The following is a 22160-nucleotide window of genomic DNA, read 5'->3' as shown; positions in this document are numbered from 1 at the left end:
TCTGTGCCCAGTGGTGAATTTGGCGATTTTGTTATAGCAGAAGGAGAGGATTGTAGCTTGGTTAGGAGTGGGGCACCATAAAGGAGAGAAGGGATGAGGTATCTGGTAGAGATGAGGAATCTAGTGGATGGGGTGAGGAAGCGAATATGGCAATAGAACATACCAAGTTTCTGCTGTGTTTTTTTTAATGTTTGTTTGTATATGAGTATCAAATTTAAGCTGATTATTGATGAGAGCACCTAACAGTTTAGCACTGGAAACAATTTCAAGGGAAGTGTTGTTGTGACTGGTTATGGAGAATGAATTTATGTCGATATATATATATATATATATATATATATATATATATATATATATATATATATATATATATAATATATATCTACATACACACATATTTTTACAGTCAGACTACTAAAATGACAATTGATGCTTATGAATAGTAATGCATTATGTACATAACTCTGATAGAGTAATATTCTGAATGTGCAAAATGTGTATTAGTGCATTTTTTATTTAACATTTGAAATAATACAGGTATGCACCACTACTTTTTTTTTGTAATGGAGGTGTATAAAAAGATTGGGCTGCAAGATGCTAATAAGAATATTTTGTTTGTTTAAATATCAATGAGTATTGCTAGATACTTGCATTAGTGGTTAAGTGTAGAGAAAAGGGAAATATGCATGGGAGGAGATTTGAATATACCAGCTGCTCCTGCTTGCATTTTAAAACATTTTTACCAGGATGCTGTCCCCTCAGGAAAGTTGTTGTTGTTAAAGGACATATGAAATACTGTAGATTCTTCTGGTAGGACCACAAATCTTTTACTGGAGGAATAACAGTGATGAAAATGAGATATATTCTGTTCAATATATTACATACCGACTAGTTAGCTACTATGATATTATTTGGGTGTATACGTAATTGGGTTTTTCTGCAGGTAGACATGTGGTGCTTAGAGAAGTACCCATGTAAGCTATTGACACTGCAATGTCTAGTGTATCATCATGGTTATACCTGCTGGGTTTATACCTATAGTAGGTCCATGGGGCTATGATGCTGTAGCCCAGAATAAGGAGAGGAGAGCCAAAAGGTAGGGGAGACAAGAACAGGAAGAAAGAGAAGGGAAGGGAAGAGAAGGAAAGGGAAGAGGGGACATGATAGTGAGAATCTACTTTTTATTACATGAAAGATAGACGGATTTGTTAGGCAATATACATGGGGAAGTTTATAGAGGATAATCACAAAAAGCAAATGGAACCCTGGTGATAAAATTTGTAGACCGGCAAAAAAGGGGTCTATATTATCACAGCGAACGATCAAAAGATTGAACGCTGTTATATTGACCACTAAATATCGAAAATGAAAAAGAGTGAACAAGCAGAACAGTGATTTCTTTCCCAGGGAAAGAAATCACTGTTCCCCCCAAAAAATTAAAATAGAACACACTAAACACTATTTTAAGTGGGGGGCTGTGCCCCCCACAACCCCTAATTAAATATACCAACTCCAAGATCGCACTACAGTGGAGGAAAGAGCACAACCCAGACAGCTGGCCCAGCAATTTCTTTCCCTTGGAAAGAAATCGCTGTTCTGGTTGTTCGCTCTTTTTCATTTTCGATATTTAGGGGTCGATATAACAGCATTCGATCTTTTGATCATTCACTGTTATAAAGTAGACCCAAAAAAAGCACAGTTAAATCCACCAAAAGGTGAGTTTGTCAACTCCAGAAAGGGAAACCAGGATCCATATAAAAACCTTATTTCTCCTGTACAATCCACACTATAAAAACTTCTAACCATGTTTGAATAACACTCAGGTATTTGTCCAACTTATAATAGCACATAACTTCATTAGAATTGATTTACATCTCAACAAGAAGAATATTTATAGGTTTATTCAATTAATTAAAAAATAGATTTTAAAGATGCATTAAATAATTAGTACAATACTAAAACACCATCATACCAATAACACTAAAAACACATTATAAACACTTACTGACAAAGAGTGAATAGATAGTTTTAAACATTTTTAAATGTTCATTGTACAATTCATTGTTTATAATTTTCCCCCCTTTCTTTTTAAAACTGGTAGAAAGGAAATAGCATTATTCAGTCCAAGGGAAGGCTGGCGTTGAATTTCATTTGCCACATAACTTCTTTATAATCAGTTCTCACGTGCAAACAACCACCTCTAGGATTACATTTTACCCTTTCTAAAATCGCAAAAGAAAAACTCTTAAAATCTGAAGCTAATACCCTAAGGCATTACTGACATTCTGTTTCACTATGTCAAAATAATACTCATAAATGCATTTTTTAAAGACAGTTCTATCTTTCCAATGTAAAATGCAGGACAATTTTCACATAAAGCCAGGTACAGTAGACCCTTCATAGAAAAATACCCCCCAGAAAGATGTCTTAGTTTTCAGTACATTAGTCAAAGTGATAGAGGCTGCTGATGATGTGTTTACATTGATTACAGGACCCACACCTCCTCTCACTCTAGGGTTTGAAACAATTTCTTTCCCATTTTCCACAATGTTCTTTATGTTCCTAGCTCTTTTGCAAATAAAAATAGCCTTGTTGCCCACTATGTTTTTTATCTTCTTGTCATTAGTTAATATATGCCAATTTTTAAAAAAGTATATTTTTTCATAGCCCTTGAACCTAGGGCTCTGTTATATTTAGAGTTTGAACTCCCTTTATGATCAAAGGATTTAACGAATCTGTAAATTTTTTTTTAATTAATTGCTGACAAAACCTATAAAAAAGCGATTTGTTGAGATGCAAATAATTTCTGATGAAGTCGTGTGCTGTTGTAAGTTGGAAGAAAATCTAAGTGTTATTCAAACAAGCTTAAAAGTTTTCATAGCATAGATTCTACTGGAGAAATAAAGTTTTTATTTTGGATCCATGTTTCCCTTTCTGGAGTTGGCAGCATCACCTTTTGTTGGATTTAACTGCATTTTTTGTTTTCTACAAAGTTTATAGAGGATTAAACACAGAAAGTAGAGATGTAATTATTTGCAAGAAACAAAGCTAACAAAGAAACGTCTTTAAAGATTAGAGAATTAATTTGGCTAGTTGATGGATATTGCTATGTGAAATGTGGAGAACAAGTGAAGTACTAATTAAGTTAAGGAGGAGTTTTACAGCAAAGTTCAGCTTTATTGGAGAAGAGAAAAGCCAATAGATAATTCTAGGCATGTGGCTAGGGAAAAGAAACTGGAAACTTGGATGCTTGTGTTGTTCAAATGATGATAGCTCAGGCTTCTTCAAACACATTTATCAAATATAGAGGTGGAAACCTCAATCAGGGATAAGAAAATTTCAGAAGGAAGCATTAATGTATTGATAAATTCATGAACAGATTATAAGTAAGGGAAGAGAGAGGTTTATAAATAGTCTTTTTTGGTGAGAAAATGAGGACTGCGCTGATTAATGAAGATTAAAATACCCACAAAAAAAGAGAATATACATTACCAAGAAAACAGAAAGGCAGGCCAGTCTACAAGATAGTTTTTTGACAAAAGTGGAAAATTTGTTAGAGGTGAGAGAAATACTGACAGAGAGGAAAGAAACATCAGATCATGCCTATGTCAAAATGATAGTATAGAAATGGCAGCTGAGGAAAGACAGTATTGGAAGCCATGTATGTAGGTGAGACATAAGAGAGTGAGAACAGGGGAGGGAAAACTGACAGAGATATTGCAATCAGGGTCTATGGTTATTCATCAAAAAGCAAAGCATCAAACGACATATATCATTGAACATAGCATTAATGTAGCTGTTCTAAGACTGTATTACATTAGAGATAAGGACACTTGCTCTTTCTCCACTGTAGTGCAATCTTGGTGTTGGTATATATGATGATGAGGTTTTGATAAATGGCATTTATGATCTAATGCCATTTGATGTTTTTGCCATTTGATGAATAACCATAGACCCCTGCAAATATATATGAAGAGGATAAGAGAATATGAGAATGTATGGTGGGAAGTGTTGACGTTTGTAGTAAAGAGTAATTTGATGGGTCAAGACAGTTATTGGACAAAAATGGAGCAAGAGTTGATCATTGGGCTAAAGAAAATTTAAGGATGATATGGCACATTATGGACTGGTAGGAAAACGATGGGGTGAAGAAAGGAAAAGAGCTAGAAAGTTAGATGTTCAATCACATATACTGGACATGGAGACTTCAGCAATAGAGAAGGGCATTGTAAGTAGATACGATGTTTGCTGAGTACAAGGGAATAAATCTTGAACATTTATTATAATGAAATTAATTGAGAAAAGGATACAGAACCAAATCCTTGATATAAAAATCATTAGGGCAAGAGAAATATGATTAGACAAGATAGATAGATAAAGATAGATATATACAAATCCACACAGAATTCACATGACTTGAGATAAAAGAGGAAGGCAAGATCAAGAATGTTTCAGTGGAACTGTATTGGAGATTAGATGGAGAACTGCAGTTGGATTAGTGCTGGAAGTGACCGCACAATTTAGAAATGCAAAGGATACAGGGGAAGATGGCTTGACTTTTGTAAGGAGATTGGTTGAGCAATGGGGCAGGAGTTATGCAAAATATTTAATAAATATTGTTAATCCAGAGCTATATGTGACTCTTTCACAAGACAAAGTGTAATTCTGATTCCAAATGCCAGACATGATATGATATATGCGAGAAACTATCACCTATATATCTGATGAATGTTGATGCTACAATTCTACCTGTGATTCTTGCTAAAAGATGTGAAGGTATTATACCTAGCTTTGTTGATAAAGGGCAAAGAGCATTTATGAAAGGGAAACTGGTGGACACTGGGCAAATTAATACAAGAGGCTAAATGAGAAAGAATGGAACATACAGATGTGATGTAGAGAAGGAAAGGGAAGAGGGGACATGATAGTGAGAATCTACTTTTTATTACATGAAAGATAGACGGATTTGTTAGGCAATATACATGGGGAAGTTTATAGAGGATAATCACAAAAAGCAAATGGAACCCTGGTGATAAAATTTGTAGACCGGCAAAAAAGGGGTCTAAGAAAAGCATTTCATAAGGTAGAGTAGTGTTTTGCATTTCAGGGTTTAGGTCCAAGATTTATAAGATGTATTCCAGGATTATATAATGCACGTAAAATAATGTTGTTGGTCAGTGGTGAATTATCAAGGCAGGTCATTAGAGAAAGGGGCACAGGACAAGGATACTTCCTTTCCCTAAGACATTTGTGTTAGTTATACAGGTTTCAACACATAGAATAAGAGCTTAGTAGGAAATAGTTGAGGATTTAAAAATACAGGCTTGACTATAACTGAACTAAAATTGTGAGATGGAAAAGGGCAGCATATATAGAGGATGAGCTGGAAGACAGGAAAAATAGATTAAATATTTAGTGATTAAACTGGGCAAGATGAATAAAGAGACAAACTGGTTTAATTCTGAGGAACTGTCAATTTTGCTGATAATGACTAGGTGGAACAGAATGGCTACCGCAGTAACAGAAAAAAATAAGGTAATGCGTTTTCAGGCTTCTATCAATTGCAAGTGGCAGTAGGTGAATACAAAGACTTCATGTATGCTGTGACATGTTTGTGTGAGGAAGATGAGGAAGAATAATTGTCCATCATATGTACTAGCTGCGCAATGTAATCTATGCTGTGAGAATTAAGAAGGGAAAAAGATGACAAAGGTGTGTGTGTGTGTGTGTGTGTGTGTGTGTGTGTGTGTGTGTGTGTGTGTGTGTGTGTGTGGTATGCTAGAATTACAGAGAAGGAAAAAAGAGTTGGACTGTTTTAGAATTTGCGGGAGGAGAAGGAGGCTTTATTTATGAACTGGAAGAAATAGAAAATGCAGGAGTTATAAAGTTATGAATTTTATTATGGAGGAGGGAAGATGAAGATTGATAACAAGACTTTTGCATCTGGGTTAAATTTACATGAATAAACACACAAATAGTTTTGTGACTCAGTCAGAAAGCAATTGGAAAACTAGCTCCTGTTTGAGAATTTACAGAAAGATTTATAAGATGGATTCCAGGATGCTGGTAATGGGAACTGGGTAGAATTTGAACAAGTAAAAATTACTATAAAGAGAAGGCTGGGAAGAGAGAAAGTCCTCAATTTTGCTCAAGAGAATTTGATAACAATTTGATATGATAGTAGTAATTTTGTATGCTAAAGTATAAAAAGCATATCTATCTAGCTATCTATATCTATCTATCTATCTATCTATCTATCTATCTATCTATATCTATATCTATATCTATATCTATATATATATATATATATATATATATATATATACACACACACACACACACACACACACACACACACACACACACACACACACACACACACACACACACACATCATGTATTCAATGGAGAACAGCTACAATCATCCTCCTGCATAAGAGTGGACCTTACACATTCCCAGGAAATTACAGACCCATAAGTATTACCAGCCTCAAATGCAAAGCAATGAAAAAAAAATCAGTCAGGACATAGGGAACCACCAAACACTAGACCTGTCTCAGTTTGGATTCATCAAGGACAGGTCATGCTTACTCAAACTGGTGAATTTTTTTGAAAAAAATCACCAAAGCTAAGGACGGAGGCAATATGCTGCATACTGTACACCTGGAGCTGGCCAACACTTTTGACAAAATTCTTCACCCTTACATAGTAGAAAAAATAAATAAACAGGAAATAAACCCCTATGTCAACTATTGGATTGCCGGATGGCTCACAGATAGGATACAAATTATCAGAATAGGGGAAGTTACCTCCACAAAAAGACCAGTCACCAGTAGACTCCCCCAGGGCTCTGTGCTGGGACCTCTCCTGTTTGGTATCTACTTTTCTGAAGTAAAAGCCAATACCAAATGGCTCTGGTTGACTAAGTCTGCAGATGACATCAAGCTAAGAAATGTCACTGAATTCCCCAAATGACTTAGCCATCCTGCAAGAAGGTTTCTCTCAAATATATAACTGGTATCAAAATCATGGTTTGAAACTAAAGCCAAATATGCATTATTGAATGCATTATTATTATCCTTTGGAAAGTCATTGACCCCAAAGGAGTACCGCATTGTCAATAAATCCATAAGAGTTAACCCATTTGTTTGGGATTTGGGCACTTTGTGACCTGACTTTTAACTACCATGCATCTATTGCTGTAAGAAAGTCCTTCTGTATTGCATAGCTAATAAACAATGGTATTGTGTCTAGCTCTAGGGATGTCATTCCCCCCTTTACTCAACTTTCATTAAACCAAACTTTGAATATAATGCCCTGTTTGGCATGTATCTGTCCAGACACATACAACAACTGGAATGCCCAGAGAGATATCTTACTAACAGTATACAAGGCCTAATCAACATGCCCTTCCTGGACTGACTCATTGCCCTATCACTATATTGGGTATTCTACTGACTGTTAAGAAATTACCTGTATCTGTCATACAAGGTATCCTCTGGCCCATTACTGATGGAGTTACTGAACATTAGCAAGTCAAAAGGCATAAAAAATACTCAGCCTAAGGATCTAATCCTCTTCTGCAAAATCAACAGAACAGTTTGGAGGGAGAGCAGAGGATACTGCTGTTATGGAAGAACTCCTCATGCACATAAAACAAAGTACATATCTGTACATTTTAAAGTGCAACTTAAATCTATGAATGGGAAACAGAAAGGTTACCCCAGGACTGCCCCCTGTATTACTAATGGACAGAGGCAACTCCTAAATCACTTATCCCATGCATGGGTCTCCTCAAATTATCTGTGGTATAATACCCTTATTCTCATTAGGGATAATATATAATTATCAACCATGGTATTTATTTATTTGTGTATTTTTTTTTCTCAATTACATTTCAAGATTTATTTATTTATTTATTTATGTATTTATTTATTTACATTTGTTGACGGGGAGTGTCCGACTGGACGTAGGTCCATTTTCAGTGAAGGCCCGGGGAGAAAAGCTCCACAGTTAAAATAATCAGACAGTATTTACATTGGATTACATAGTGATTAACAACATAACATAGCAATTACTTACAACATATTTACAGATGAAGAACATAGTACACCAGTAGTCAACTAGAATCTTTATCTGTGAAGTTGGATGAGGTGGGTGATTTTAGAGTGGGAGTTGCAAGGGCATAGCCAGCATGTTTTTAGGTGCGCTTTTAGTAAAGTTTTGAAGTGGGTGCATGATGGTACGGAGGGAATTGTGGGTGGGAGGGAGTTCCATAATTTGGCTATGGTGCAAGAGAATAGTGCTTCACCAGTAGAGTTATTGGTTTTAGTGATCTGCAAGTGATTTTTGTTGCTGGATCTTAGTGGTCTGGTGGTGCGACAGGTTTGGAGTAGATTCTGGAAGGATGGGACATTTAGTGGATGGTTTACTAGTTTGTAGGTGATTGAGGGTTGATACGATTGAAGGAGGTGAGGGAGTTCAAGCCAGCCCAGTTCAGCAAGTGAGAGACAGTGGTGACTATGGTAGGATGCCCCTGTGGCGAATTTGGCGATTTTGTTGCAGCAGGTCTCTAGCTTGTTTAGATCGCATTGCCTTAGGTTGGTATATATTGGAGAGGCATAAACTATGGTGGAGATAAGGTGGGAATTTGCTACTGAAATCTTTGCTGCTTTGGTGAGAAGTTGCTTATTTCTGTATAACGCTCCTAGTTTTTTGTGGACTTTTTTTATGGTCATGGATATGTGAATGTCAAATTTTAGTTTGTTGTCTATTTCCACTCCTAGCAATTTGGTGTGTTCAGTTGGGTATATAGTGGTGTTATCTTTTGCTGTGATGTTAAAGTGAGAGTTGCTTTGAGTATGTTTGGTGGGTTGGAAGATGAGTAGTTTAGTTTTGTTTGGGTTGAGTATTAATTAGGCATCGGATAACCAAGTTTCAACAGAGGAAAAGGCTTCCTGTGTGACTTTTTGCAGTTTGGGTAGGGACTGGGCTGAGCAGATGATGGTTGAGTCATCTGCGTATTGTACGAGTGTGCCATGTTTGGTGGCAGAGGTTAGATTATTGGTGAAAACAGAGAAGAGTAGGGGTCCAAGGATGGATCATTGGGGAACCATTATGGAGACAGGTAGTTGGGGAGATATGTCATTCTGCCATATAACGGATTGTTGGTGATCAGACAGGTAACTCTGAAACTAGTTGGTGACTGATTGAGAGAAGGATAGGTTATTGAGGACAGAGATAAGTTGTTTGTGTGGGACCATGTCAAATGCTTTAGATAAGTCGAGGAAAGTAGCAGAGGAGAAATAGCCATTGTTTTTATGCTGAAGGATAGTGTTAGTAAAGGAGAGTAAGGCAGTGGTGGTGCTATGGTTTGGTCAGAAACCATGTTGAGTATTGGAAAGGAGGTTGTTAGTAAGGAGGTAGTCTGAGACCTGAGAGTGTATGCATCTCTCTAGTATTTTGGAGAGTGGAGAGAGTATAGATATGGGGCAGTAATTGGTTAGTTCTGTGGAGGGTCCACCTTTGTGGAGGGGAATTATATGTGATACTTTCCACAGTGTGGGAACGTAACTTTCTGACAGAGATTGGTTAATCAAGATGGATACTTGGTAGGCCAGAGCATCAGCTGCGATTTGTAGGTATTCACTTGGGAGGTTGTCTGCTGCTAATTTTGTGGGCTTAAGTTTAGTTAAGAGTTTTTTTTATGCTGGAAGTAGGTACAGGAGAAAAATAGAAGGCAGTGAGGAGATTACTAGTTGAAGGTGTGGGTTGGCGGGGAGGGGGGTTGTGTTGTTTAGCTAGTAATAGTACGGTTTGTGTGAAGTGTGTGTTGAATGAGGTGGCAATATTTTCTGAGGAGTGAGGGATGTTAGGAGGAGGGGTACTGACTTTACCTGGGTGGAGGATGGAGTTTATGGAGGACCAGAATTGTTTGGGGCTGTGTTGGGAGGAGTCTATGGCAGACTGGTAGTATAGGAATTTGTCCTGTTTTATTAGCTTTTTGACTCTCTTGCGTAGTTCTAGGAATATCTGTCTAGTTGAGGGGGTTTTGGTTTTGTGCCAGTGCTCCCAGGTTTTATTCCTGTTTTTCATTTCAGACTTAGTGGTTTTCTGTAGCCATGGGGAGGGTTGTGATTTGGTTCTGGAAAGTCTTATGGGGGCATGGTAATTAAGGATGCTCAGGAAGGTAGTATTAAAAAATTCAACTGCGTCATCAAGACTGAGGTACTTTAGAGGATGCCAGTTACATTCTTTGTGGGATGAGATGAATGTGAGTGGGTTAAAGTTTAGTTTTTTATGTATTTGACGGTAGATGACAGGTTTAGCTTGGTATAGGTATTTTTTGAGTAGGAATGTTGGGGAGCGATCACTGAGGCTATTTGATAAGCAACCTGTTATATATGACTGGGGGCTCTTACTGACTAGTATCCAATCCAGGGTAGTGTGCTTGCTGGAGTTTTTATTTATTCTGGTTGGCGACTGGACTAGTTGGGTGAAGCCATGAATGTTTACATGATGGGTTGGATGGTTGCCAGAACAGGATTGCCAGTCAGTATTGAAATCACCTAAAATATTTCTTTGGGGAGATGGTGGGTAGACCAGCTGAGGAGGTTTTCTAGTGGAGGGATGTTTTGGCTAGGTGGGAAGTAGCATCCAATTATGTTGATGGTTTTGTTTTGGTTTATTTTGAGGTTGGTATATATATTATTTCTTCATTGCCTATTTGTGGAGCTGATGATTTTAAGATCTGGAGGTTTAGATGCTGTTTAAATATTATAGCTACACTGCCTCCTTTCTTGTTTAGCTGGTCTACTCTTAGTATGCCGTAACCTGTAGGGAGTATTTGTTCACTGGTAATGTGAGGTTTTAGCCAGGTTTCTGTCAGGATGACTATATCTGGGGAGTAGAAGTCTATGGTGGCATGGAGTTCATGGACTTTGTTGGATATACTTCTAATATTTAGGCTTAGTAGAAGGAAGTCACTTGGCTTTCTATTGGCTGTAATATGGGAGAAATTGTGGCTTCTAGTCTGATTATGAGGATTGGGGTTGGAGATGGTAGGGCCAGGGTTGGGGTAGATGTCTCCACTTAGGGCTAGTTTTGATATGCATGAGGTTATTAGTTTTCTCCGTTTTTGAATGTGCACTTTCTTCCTGTCGTGCTGTACTACTTTACTGTTATTTTTAACCCAGGCTTATGTTTTTTTTTCAGTCAGAGTCCACATGGTAACCATCTCCAACTTTCATCTGAGTCAAAATGGTTGTTGCTTTATATCACTGCTTCTACACTTTCTTGAGGGGCACTTTACCCTAAACAGTACCATTACATAATCCATGCCTCCCCAGGACTTTAGTTTTGTCTAGGAGACTAACTCATAGTTTGTTTGAAGTAGCTTCTGTTGTTGATTTTCAGATTTTTGTCCTGAAGGGCATTCTTTTTAGTGACCATCATCTCTGCCTGAAGGATCTCTGAGGTAGATACCCCCTTTTCTTATCCTTGTTATATGACCTTCCATCTGGACTGGGTTTCCTTCAGTACTAACATGTCCTTCTGTCTATGGTGGCTACTGATGCCAGTGTCAACCATGGATATCTATTTGCCTATCTTTTTTTCTCATTATTCTAACCATGAGGAGTACATTTTGCACAGGATGGATGTTCACAGACAGTCAGTGTATTATTTGTATAGGACTCAGAATGTCAGGAATCATTGTCATCTGTTAATTTTCTCTGGTTTCAAGTTACTGTGTCATAAAAGTTTTCAGTGTCATCTTGTTAAGGCGACTTTCTCACTGCATTAACTCACTGCTTGCTACACAAGCATATTCAGCATGAATGCTGAGTTGCTGTACAATTTGTATAAGCTTAATAACATGGCAATTTCCAATACTCTTGTGGTTAGATTGCTTATTATTGCCTTCAATATCTAGCATATCTAAATTGCTGGTAGAGATACATTTAAATGGTATGTGGCTGACAAATTTAAAATTGTAATTTTTGAGGAAAAATGCCTTCACTTTAGCTATGTGGAATGATTTTCCTGATATGGCACAAGCTGAATATGCCTACCCATTGCCACTTCACTGTTAAATTAATATCACTTGTAGTTTGGTTCCATGATGCAAAGGGTAATGTGATTCCATGGCTGAGGCCAGACAACAGTGCTCATGATGGAGGGGGGTAATGGACAGGACTGCTTGGAAGGAATTCCCCTTGTGGAGTTGAGAGGAAATCCTTACTGGACAGCTTCTTACATGTCCCCTTCTCAGCTCTTCACCTGTTGCATGCAAGGATAGGTAGGGATGGAGAGAAAATTGCAAAAGCTTTGAACTACCCCTTATGATGGTGATGACCTCCCTTGGTCAATTCTCACCCACTGAAAAGATCCAATGAGCTGATTGACTATGAATGTCCAATAGTTAACAGAAAATGTGATTCTGCTATCCAGTCTCAGATTTGCATTCAGTTCACCTTTGTAAATTGGGAGATGCAGAGATGCACATTGCTGGTTTCCCTCAATCATGTGTGCCTTCTATTGATAAAAGATGCTTCCTAGTGCATTATTGTTCCCTGTTTGCTTTTTTAGGGCAAATTCACACACATGGAGACTTTCTTTATGAGCTTAAGGATCTTGTGGTTTTGCAGTGTAGCTAAAAGAACAGCCCTGCACCTGCAGAGAGTTGAGACCAACACTGAGTTAAGATAAAAGATTTATAGAAGATCCACAGCACAGTCCTTAGGAGCCAATGCAGTTTTGTATTACAAGTAAGTACTGTGTGCAAGCTTGATATGTGGTTGATTAATGTGTATGCGTGTGTGTTTGTGTGTGTGTGTGTGTGTGTGTGTGTGTGTGTGTGTGTGTGTGTGTGTGTGTGTGTGTGTGTGTGTGTGCATTCTCTATTATGCTATTCAGACAGTACATGTGTCTTTACTGTTTATTATTTGTTGTTAGTCAGAATTACCAAGTACATAGTACAATTTATAGAGTATGTTCTTCCCTTCTGAGGTGTTACATTTAAGCTTCTGTTTGCTATTTTGCTGTTACATAATCTGTTGTGTTGTAGTTATATACTTTTTCACAGAAATACTGTCTCATGATGTTCACGTTCTCACAAGGAGGTTTCTTGCATACATGTAGGAGTTTTGCTACTGTGACACTGCTGTTTGTATCATACTACACTGTGTTAGATGTAACTGTTGACATAACATTTTTCATTTTATTCGATGTGGAACACATTATAGTGTCAGGTGATTTTACAGATGTGGATAAAATCAAGTAATGCCAAACTATACCACACACCCACAAATGTGTATGTGCACACAGAAACACATACATACATACATGCACACACACACACACACACACACACACACACACACACGGACTGGAGAAAAGTAAGTATTTGATAATATGATTGTGCATACAATTGGGACATCTCTCATTCTAAGGAGGAATGAATGGGTCAGTTTGGAGTGGAGTGGGAAGGGGTCTGGAAGATGGACAGCACTAGATTTAAAAATAGATGGGTAAGATGCATGCATCCTGAGCTATACAGCAATTATTTTTGTTCCTGCAGGTATAAATATCAGTGACATTAGCATAATAATGGTATTATTACAAGAATGGTATCTGTGGCACAAATAAGATGCCACCTGAGAGTGCAACTTTGCTGTGAAATGTTTTACATAAGGTGACTGTTGGTACAGAGTGTAGGTTTTATTATCTAATGTATAAAAGGATATAACATAAATATAGTGTCAGTGGCACAACGGGTAGCATGTTCTCCTTTGGTGCAGAAGGCTGTGGGCTCTATTGCCACATCAGTTGATAGAGTGATTTCTGACACTACAATGCAGCATGGGGGGGTACTGCACTCTTGAGTTTACTATCCTTTGGATGAGATGCTAAATCCAGGCCCCTTCTGCTTGAGCTGGCAGTAGCTCAGGTGGATGTAAAATGGCACCTATTGAAAAAAGTTGGAGTCCTTTATTTAAAACAGTATTTATAGTGTTATTTACAAACTAATATATTTACATATTTATAATTTATACAATTTGTTTAATTTTCCATTTTGTTTCTGTTATTGTCATGCACTCATAATTCTTAGTTGTCATTACTACTACAAATTTCAATCTTCATAAATATCTTTCTCTTTACTACTACTCGAAATTTCAATCTTTATTATCCTTATTTGACCTCCAGTCCTTTTTCCACAACCACCATTTAATTGTTTTATTTATTTTACTTGTTTGACATTTGTTTACTGGGAAATCTGCCTGGGTCTGGGGTACCCAATTTTGGCAGATGCCCAGGGAGAAAAGCTTCATAAGATACATTTCAGCATTGCATTGGCAAAATCCATAACATACATGTCAGCATTACATTGGTAAGTAATACAAAAGTAAAAATCACATTCGATTCACAAAGAAACAACATTTGGTACAAAAGTAACAACTATTACTGGACTAAAGAATTAGAGTAAAATCAATGGCAAATAAGATTGTTCTAGGAATCTTCCTAGGAAAGGGGAGACAGAGAGGCACAGAGAGTATAAAATCATAAGTGGAAGAGTGGAGAGGCGATAAGAAGAATCAGAAATGGAGGCTAAGAGTGAATATTTCTTCATTCAGTAACCTGAATTTTTCTTAAAATTACTGTTAGTTTCCATTTACTCTTAAATATGATTTCATTTATTGTTTCATTCAAAATAGTCCACATAACATAAAATAATGCTTTTATATATTTATTTATTTTATTTTATTTTATTTTACATTTGTTGACCAGGAGAGTCCAACTGGATTACAAGTCCATTTTCAGTGGAGGCCCAGGGAGAAAAGCTCCAAGAGAACATTTTTACAAAACATAATTTTAAGGACATATTATTGACATAGAATTTTCATAGAAGAGACTTTAACATACATATTAAGTAGCAAATAGGATACATTCATTCTCTAACAAGTTGATTTACTATATGACTTCTCCTGATTTTAGTTGAGAAGGACAGACTTTTGACATACAATTTTCATCGAAGAGACTTTAACATACACATTAACTAGCAGATAGGATACATTAATTCTCTAACAAACTGATTTACTAAATGTTTTATCCAGGTTTTAGTTGAGAAGGATGACAAATTGATTTACAATATGTCTTCTGGTTTTAGTTGCTTATGGACAGCAGAACAGTGCTGGGGTAGTTTTCCCTAACTCCTTGAGAGATGGGATGAGCAGTAGATTACCAGCCCTAAGGGGATGCAGTAATATGAGTGGTTAACTTAGCAGGGTTACTTAGGTTTGGTGAAGTATTATAATGAGACATTAGCCTGGGGGATACAGGAGCAAAAGCGATTATTTAAAAAGTGAGTTTTAACAAGTTTCTTGAACAGAGTTGGGGATTTGTTGTCAGTTATGTGGGTAGGAAGGGAGTAACAGGTTTTTGCTATATAGTGGCTGTAGACAGACTTGCCAGCTTCATTGTTATATTTAGTTACTTTGAGGAGGTTTTGTGTGCTAAACCTTAAGGGCCTGGTGGTTGTATAGGGTTGCAAAAATGTTGAAGAGCTGGGGTGTATTCAGAGTTATGTATTATTTTGTGGACTAGTGATAGTTGATTGAGTTGAAGTAGTAGTGGTAGTTCTAGCCAATTGAGTTTTTTTAGGCATTCAGAGCGATGTGTTCTGATGGGAGAGGTTGTGGAGAATTTGGCAACTATCTAGTTTGTTTAGGTTGGTTTTGTGGAGATTTGTAAGCACAGGGGAGTCATAAAGTAGGGAGGATAGTAGGTGAGTTCTTGCTATTGTAGTCTTGGAGTGGTCAGTGATGCATGTTTTTATTGCGATACAGTAGACCAAGTTTGTTTATGTACATTTTTATGGTTATAGAAATATGTAGGTCAAATCTAAAGTGATTATCTATTTCAATCCCTAAGGGTTTGGTATGATTTGTGGGGGTGATTGTGGTCTTGTTAGAGGAGGAGATAATGAAAGAATCAGTGGGAGGTGTGGCTCTGTGGGAGCTAAAGAGTAGTAGTTTTGTCTTACTTGGGTTCAGAATGAGCCGTTGGTCTGTGATCCAAGTTTCTCCTAGGGAAAAGCATTCTTGTGTTAGGGAGTGAAGGATGTCAATTGTTTATCTTACTAATATGTTCCTTATTTTTATGGGTATAATATCCATACATAATCCTATTACCTCTTTTATGTTTTCAAAGAAATGTTCTTCACGTGATATTTTTAGTAGTTTGCAACCCCTATACATTGTAAGAAAACATGTTCCATAGTTTCTTCTTTACCAGTACTTATATAAATTCTTTCACTGATTTTTTTTTATACGGCATATTTCCTTTTACTGGTAATTTATTAATCACCAGTGTTGATAAACAATCTTGTTTTTTTACTTACTTATTACACCATGCTTTTCGTCCTTTTATAGCTTTAACTTTTTCATTTGCTAGCTCAGCCCAAGGATTATTGCAACAATATGGTATCAAATCATTTTTATATCACACTTTCTTCTCATTTTCCATTTCATTAATTACTTTCCAAAAAATATTTTTTTCTTAGTACAGCTCATTTCTTCATTTAAACATTCTTTTCCTCATTTGAAATTTTTAACATATCCCAATGACACTTATATTTGTACTATAGTAAATTTACTACTAACATTTCATTGCTATCATTTATTCAAAACAAAATATCATACATATTCAAAAAAGCAGCATAAACAATCGGGTACATTAATTCTAAACCTCCATCTTTCTAATCCATATATTAGACTTCTTTACTGGATTCAATCTTGAACCCCATATAAAAGATAAATTGCTTGCAGTATTTATTTTCATAAATTATTGGCAACGTACAGACACTAGCTTTCCCATTAGAACTGAATAAATTAAATAAACCTTGTTATTAAATGATAGCTTTTATGCTTTCTAAAAAAAAGCTCTTTTATTTCATTTATTACACTATTCCATTGTTCCTCACTTACATTTTTCCCTCCAAATTTTATTCTTAACACAGAGATTTATTTTACTGAAAAACATATTCCTCCTTTATTTACTATATCCCCCAGTCCTTAACATTTTTCTTTAGTAATAGTCATGACTGTTATGTTTAAACATTGATGTACATGCTGTATAAATTCTTTTATCCAGATATTGTTTCTTGTAATCAATATAATATCATCCACATAAGTAAACATAACTGGATTTTTTATCCCTTCATTTGTATTAGAAGTAGCACCTTTCATATGCAAATTTATACCTCAAACTAATACATTCATTACTAATACAAAAATTCTTTATTTTTATTATATGCAAAACAACATGCATTCTTAATATTCTCACTAATGTTATATACATCCATACTTGTCCACAAAATTTCAATATGTACTATACCAAATACTTTATTTAAATTTCCTTTCATAATCATAATCAGTCCTATTTATATCATACACATTTTCCCTTAACATTAATAATAATTCCTGACATTTTTTTTTCTCTTTAAATAATACTATTGTCCATAATACATTTCATTTTACTTTCCATTCTCTTCTGAATTATTTTCATAAAAATCTTATAATCCACATTGTTCGATATTATAAGTCTCCAATTTTCAACTTTATTTTTATCTTCTTTCTTCAATACAAATTTAAGTATACAACTGCATAAATATTTATACATAAAATGTTCATTTAACCACTCATTAATAACTCTTGAGGAGAGTTTTTTCTGCCAATCTATAAAATTCTTGTAAAATTGGTATCAATTTCCCTGAAATTGACTATAAATTAACTTGTCCAAGTACCTTATCTAATTCATACAAGGAAATTTTTTCTTGTTCTGTTAATTTTTCACATGCCATTATTTTTTGTACTTTCTTTTTATCTTGAAACATTTCTTTACATAATTTATCACAATATTCATAACATATTCCTGAGATATTCTTACCTGCCCTCTATCATCTTTCATTTTTCTCATTATACTAGTATTCTCTCTAACTATACTTCTCAAATAAACTGACACCTCTTCTATTTTACCTTGTAAGTCATATATTTGCTTAAATAAGACTTCCTTAATTTCTCTTGATTCTTTTCATAAATGTTCCATTCTATCACATAATATTCTCTATTATTCATTTCCAAATCCTGAAAAGTATCTATACACATTGTGTTATAATTCATTTTTTTTTGCTTTACTTATATCTGACCACCATTCTAAAAATATTTTTATATTTTTTTCTTTAGACGCTAGCAACTACTGGGACCAGTTGTTATAACATACTCTAGTGGAAATGCAAACTTTCCATAATTGCATACTTATTTTCTTTCCCTTTTCATCCACAATTTCTCAATTATTCATTTTATTTATTTTCCCAGTCTAATATACTCCTTATTTTCCGGTATAACTATCCATATGTTGAATGATCAGGAAAAAGCCTGTCACTAGTGTCTGTCTCTTAGCTATATTTAAACCTTGTGAAATAATCTATTTTATTCTTATATGTACCTGAAATATTTGTCCATAAATTATTTTTCCAAATCTTTAAATTGTCAAATTTTATAAGTTCAAAAAAATGTTTATTGGGACTATTTATTTTCTCTGTATAGTACATTTTCTTCACTTTTGTTTTCTGCTTCATCCTTTTTTCTCTATATTACAATCTATTCATGAATACTCAATTTTATAACACATAACATTTTAATTCACACTTTTTGTATCATGACCTGTTTCCCCACAATACAATATTTCCTCTTATTACAGTTGCTTATCACATAATCATCTTTACCACAGAAAAAAAAATAGATTGTCCACAATATTTTACAATACCCTGTTACCTTCGATATTTATCACATTAGGGATATGAACAATTATTTTTCTCCATTTAGGTACAATATGACAGTCTCATCCACCACTCCACAATCTTCTGTTATTATACATTTTGCTAATGCCCATAACTTCTTTACGTTTGCTTAAGTCTTTATTTAAAGTTTCTTTATCAGCTTCAGTTCGATATATAACATGTATTTTTCTTTTTTGTTTCTCTGTAAAATGCTTTAATCACATGAGTGTTCAATGGATTATAGTTCTTTTTTGTTTCATACTCCCCCAAAAAACTTTCCAGAACAGAACCAGTCTCAAAAATAATGTCAGAAAATGTCACTTTATGAATAAGAATAAAAGCTTTTAACTCCTGAACCTTCACTTTCAATGGGACTATTAAATTATCCAAAGTGTCATACACGTCCATTTATTTTTCTTTCTCATTCTGAATTATTAGCATTAATTTCCTTTCCTCTGTTCATCCCTCATTATTTTCTCTGCAGATTCCTTAACAGTCTCCACACATTATTTATTTTTCTGTCTATATCTTTTTTTAAAATGGCTTCTGATTCTTCCAATTGATTGGATTTTGTCCAGTAGTTCACCCCATGAGATGTCTTTTCTACTTTCCAGCTCACTCTCCAACAACAATTCATCCAAAATATCATCTCACCACCACCCAATAGGGAGGGCTGTAATAAAACATCCATCATTGTTTTGAATGTTTGCTTCCAATGAAACAAACACATTTTTTGCTGAAACAGCTCCTCGGAATCCTTCAGTGCTTCAGACAGTGCACATGCATTCACATCTGTGCTATCCATATCTTGGAACTCCTTGAATGCTGTTCTCCCAGCTGCCACTGTGCTAGGATTAGAACAAGCTCTCTCCTAATGAGTAGGGGAAGGTCCCCAATGCTCTGGCCACATTTCCCCTAGTAGTATAAATATTGCCTCAGGTCTCCCCAGAAAAGATGTTAAAAGTCTAGTGGGACAAACCCTATCAACAAAAGATAAATAAAATAAATCTAGACTATAATTGTGCAGTCATGTATTCACAAAATGGTAGTAAAGCATCACAATGTAAGGAGGGGAGTGACATGGGTGCATTCTGAGCTATATGGCATTGTTTTTTTTCCCTCTAAGTTATGAATATTATCAATAGTTGCATGCTAATGTTTATATCTAAAGAGTGATAGCTTTATCATCAGGGATCAAGGTGCCATCTGTAAACTGGAATGAATTACTATGTGTACCCAGTGAAACAGTTTATCAGAGATGTACATTCTCTGATATATTGACAGTTATGAAAAAATCAGGGAAATTTCATATTTGTAATATCTGCTTTAATAATGCATCTATGGACTTGACAACAAAATTATGGAGTATAGAAAATTATATAAGAAGGAGTTGGGAAACATGCACATATACTGAGCTATAAAGTTTTGTTTTTCTTCCGCAGTTGAGAATAGTAGCATTATTTGCTTATTAATAGCAACAACACAATATTGATGCTTTCAGCATATGAAGGCAAACTAGCATGTACATTTCACAAATTTAGATTCCTGAGCCTTACAGTGTTTTCATTTTGTTACTGCATGCTCCTGCATTAAACTGGCAGCTCACATTCACAGTTCTTTGTCTAGTGAAATGCTGAATAAATCCTTACTTCAGTAACCTAAAAAGAATAAACACTCAAGCAACACAGAATCATCCAGCCAGTTTCAGTCACCGTAGTACAGCACAACTGTTTTGGTTATGGGACAGTTACAACAATCCTCAACACTGAATAAAACTGCTTACTTGTACTTGCAGCAGTGCTCGGAGGTGGATTTCAAATAAGCATAGTGATTCAAAAAAGATGTTAAACTCCTTAATTTAAATTGTAATTAGCAAAAGCTGTGTTTTACAAACTGCCTAGTAACATATAACTCCTATGGAGAAGGCTTACAAAGTTCAGGCTTCCATTTTCTTTTATTATGTTGTAGGAAACCAGCACGAAGCATTCTGGGAGAATGCAACTTCTGTTCCTCAGCTTCAAACAGCTAACAGATGCCCTTGCCCCAACACACACACACACACACACACACACACACACACACACACACACACACACACACACACACACACACACACACACACACACACACACACACACACACACACACACACACACACACACACACACACACACACACACAAAGCAGAACTGTATAAGTTATGGTAACAATCTGTCTGAATGAATACTTGTTAAGTCATCAAAGCAAAAGGTAGGAGTTAATTTTATGGATCTACTTTCACTTTCAGTGAATATGCAGTAATTCATTATCTAGCATTATGCAAAGAATGCTCATCTAAGTAGATTTAGAACATATTATTGGTTAGGCAACCAGAGGATTCATAAAAGGTTAAATGCATGGGACTAAGAGGAAATACGTATTTAAAGTTGAATTACCAGGTAGATAAAAACAAAAGTGGACTAGAAGACCTCATATCGTCAGAGTTTGACATTAGTATAGATATTGTATGGGTTTTTCTTCATGGTATAAATGCCTTCTCATAGGATCAGAAAAAATCAGTACAATTGAAAGTTTCCAGAGACCTGAACTTGCAGTATCAATGCTAGGCAGCTGCAGTCATACAAGTACAGTAAGTGATTGAACAGCACATTATGGAATTGCTCTAATTAATGTGTTCTTGGGTTTTATGCACATCAGTACAGCTTACTAGTGAGAAACTGTGCAGTCATGCTCCAAATTTGGGAGGCAGTAACCAATGTCAGAGAATGGTCAAGGCATTATACTGTGCTTGTGGATGTCACATATATAAAGCTGAAACTAATTTACTGAGTGCACCAACCTTTCTGGGTTTGAGGTCCAAGAACTGCAGGTGGCAGAGGTAATGGTTTTACAGGTTTTTCTGGTGGTAATTCATGCTCTGCACTGAAAATGAAACGTTGTTCTACTTCTCGAATCTCATCTCTGTCACTAAAGGGGGACAGGGTACCAATTTCCACCTATGGAACAATCAAATTCATGCACTGTTAATATATGGATTACAAAAGTATTAAATATAAGAATGTTCAGATTAATGTTTATATAATAAAAGAAAGTAAAACAGCATTATAGATGCAAAAATGAAAGGTCTTGAATGCAACATAACTGACTCTTTTATTTAAATTCTTTCAAAGCAAAATCTGGAAGAAACACCATGCATATTCTAGCCACATTTTGTTAAATTTTTAGGTTTTAAAAGGCAGACTTTGCAGAGTCAGATTTTTGACTAATTTTCATTGGTTCATCTATGCACTCAAAGATCTTTGAATCACTTTTCACTTTGAAA

General features: G+C 35.6%; 1 protein-coding gene across 2 annotated transcripts in view; it reads right to left on the bottom strand.

Moving 5' to 3' along the window:
- The window catches only part of EPYC (epiphycan), a 316403-nt gene that overhangs the window by 192945 nt on the left and 101298 nt on the right, over positions 1 to 22160 (bottom strand). For both annotated transcript variants that reach the window (XM_044087857.1, XM_044087858.1), the window contains one exon: positions 21678 to 21834. In XM_044087857.1, the coding sequence (XP_043943792.1) occupies positions 21678 to 21834 (157 nt within the window). The remainder of the gene's footprint in view (positions 1 to 21677; positions 21835 to 22160) is intronic.

Source organism: Protopterus annectens, chromosome 11.part0, assembly GCF_019279795.1.
Source record: "Protopterus annectens isolate FY-2018-M chromosome 11.part0, PAN1.0, whole genome shotgun sequence".
In the NCBI taxonomy this organism is placed as follows: domain Eukaryota; kingdom Metazoa; phylum Chordata; order Ceratodontiformes; family Protopteridae; genus Protopterus; species Protopterus annectens.
The sequence above is the reverse complement of the archived record's forward strand: the minus strand, read 5'-3'. Positions and strand labels throughout refer to the sequence as shown.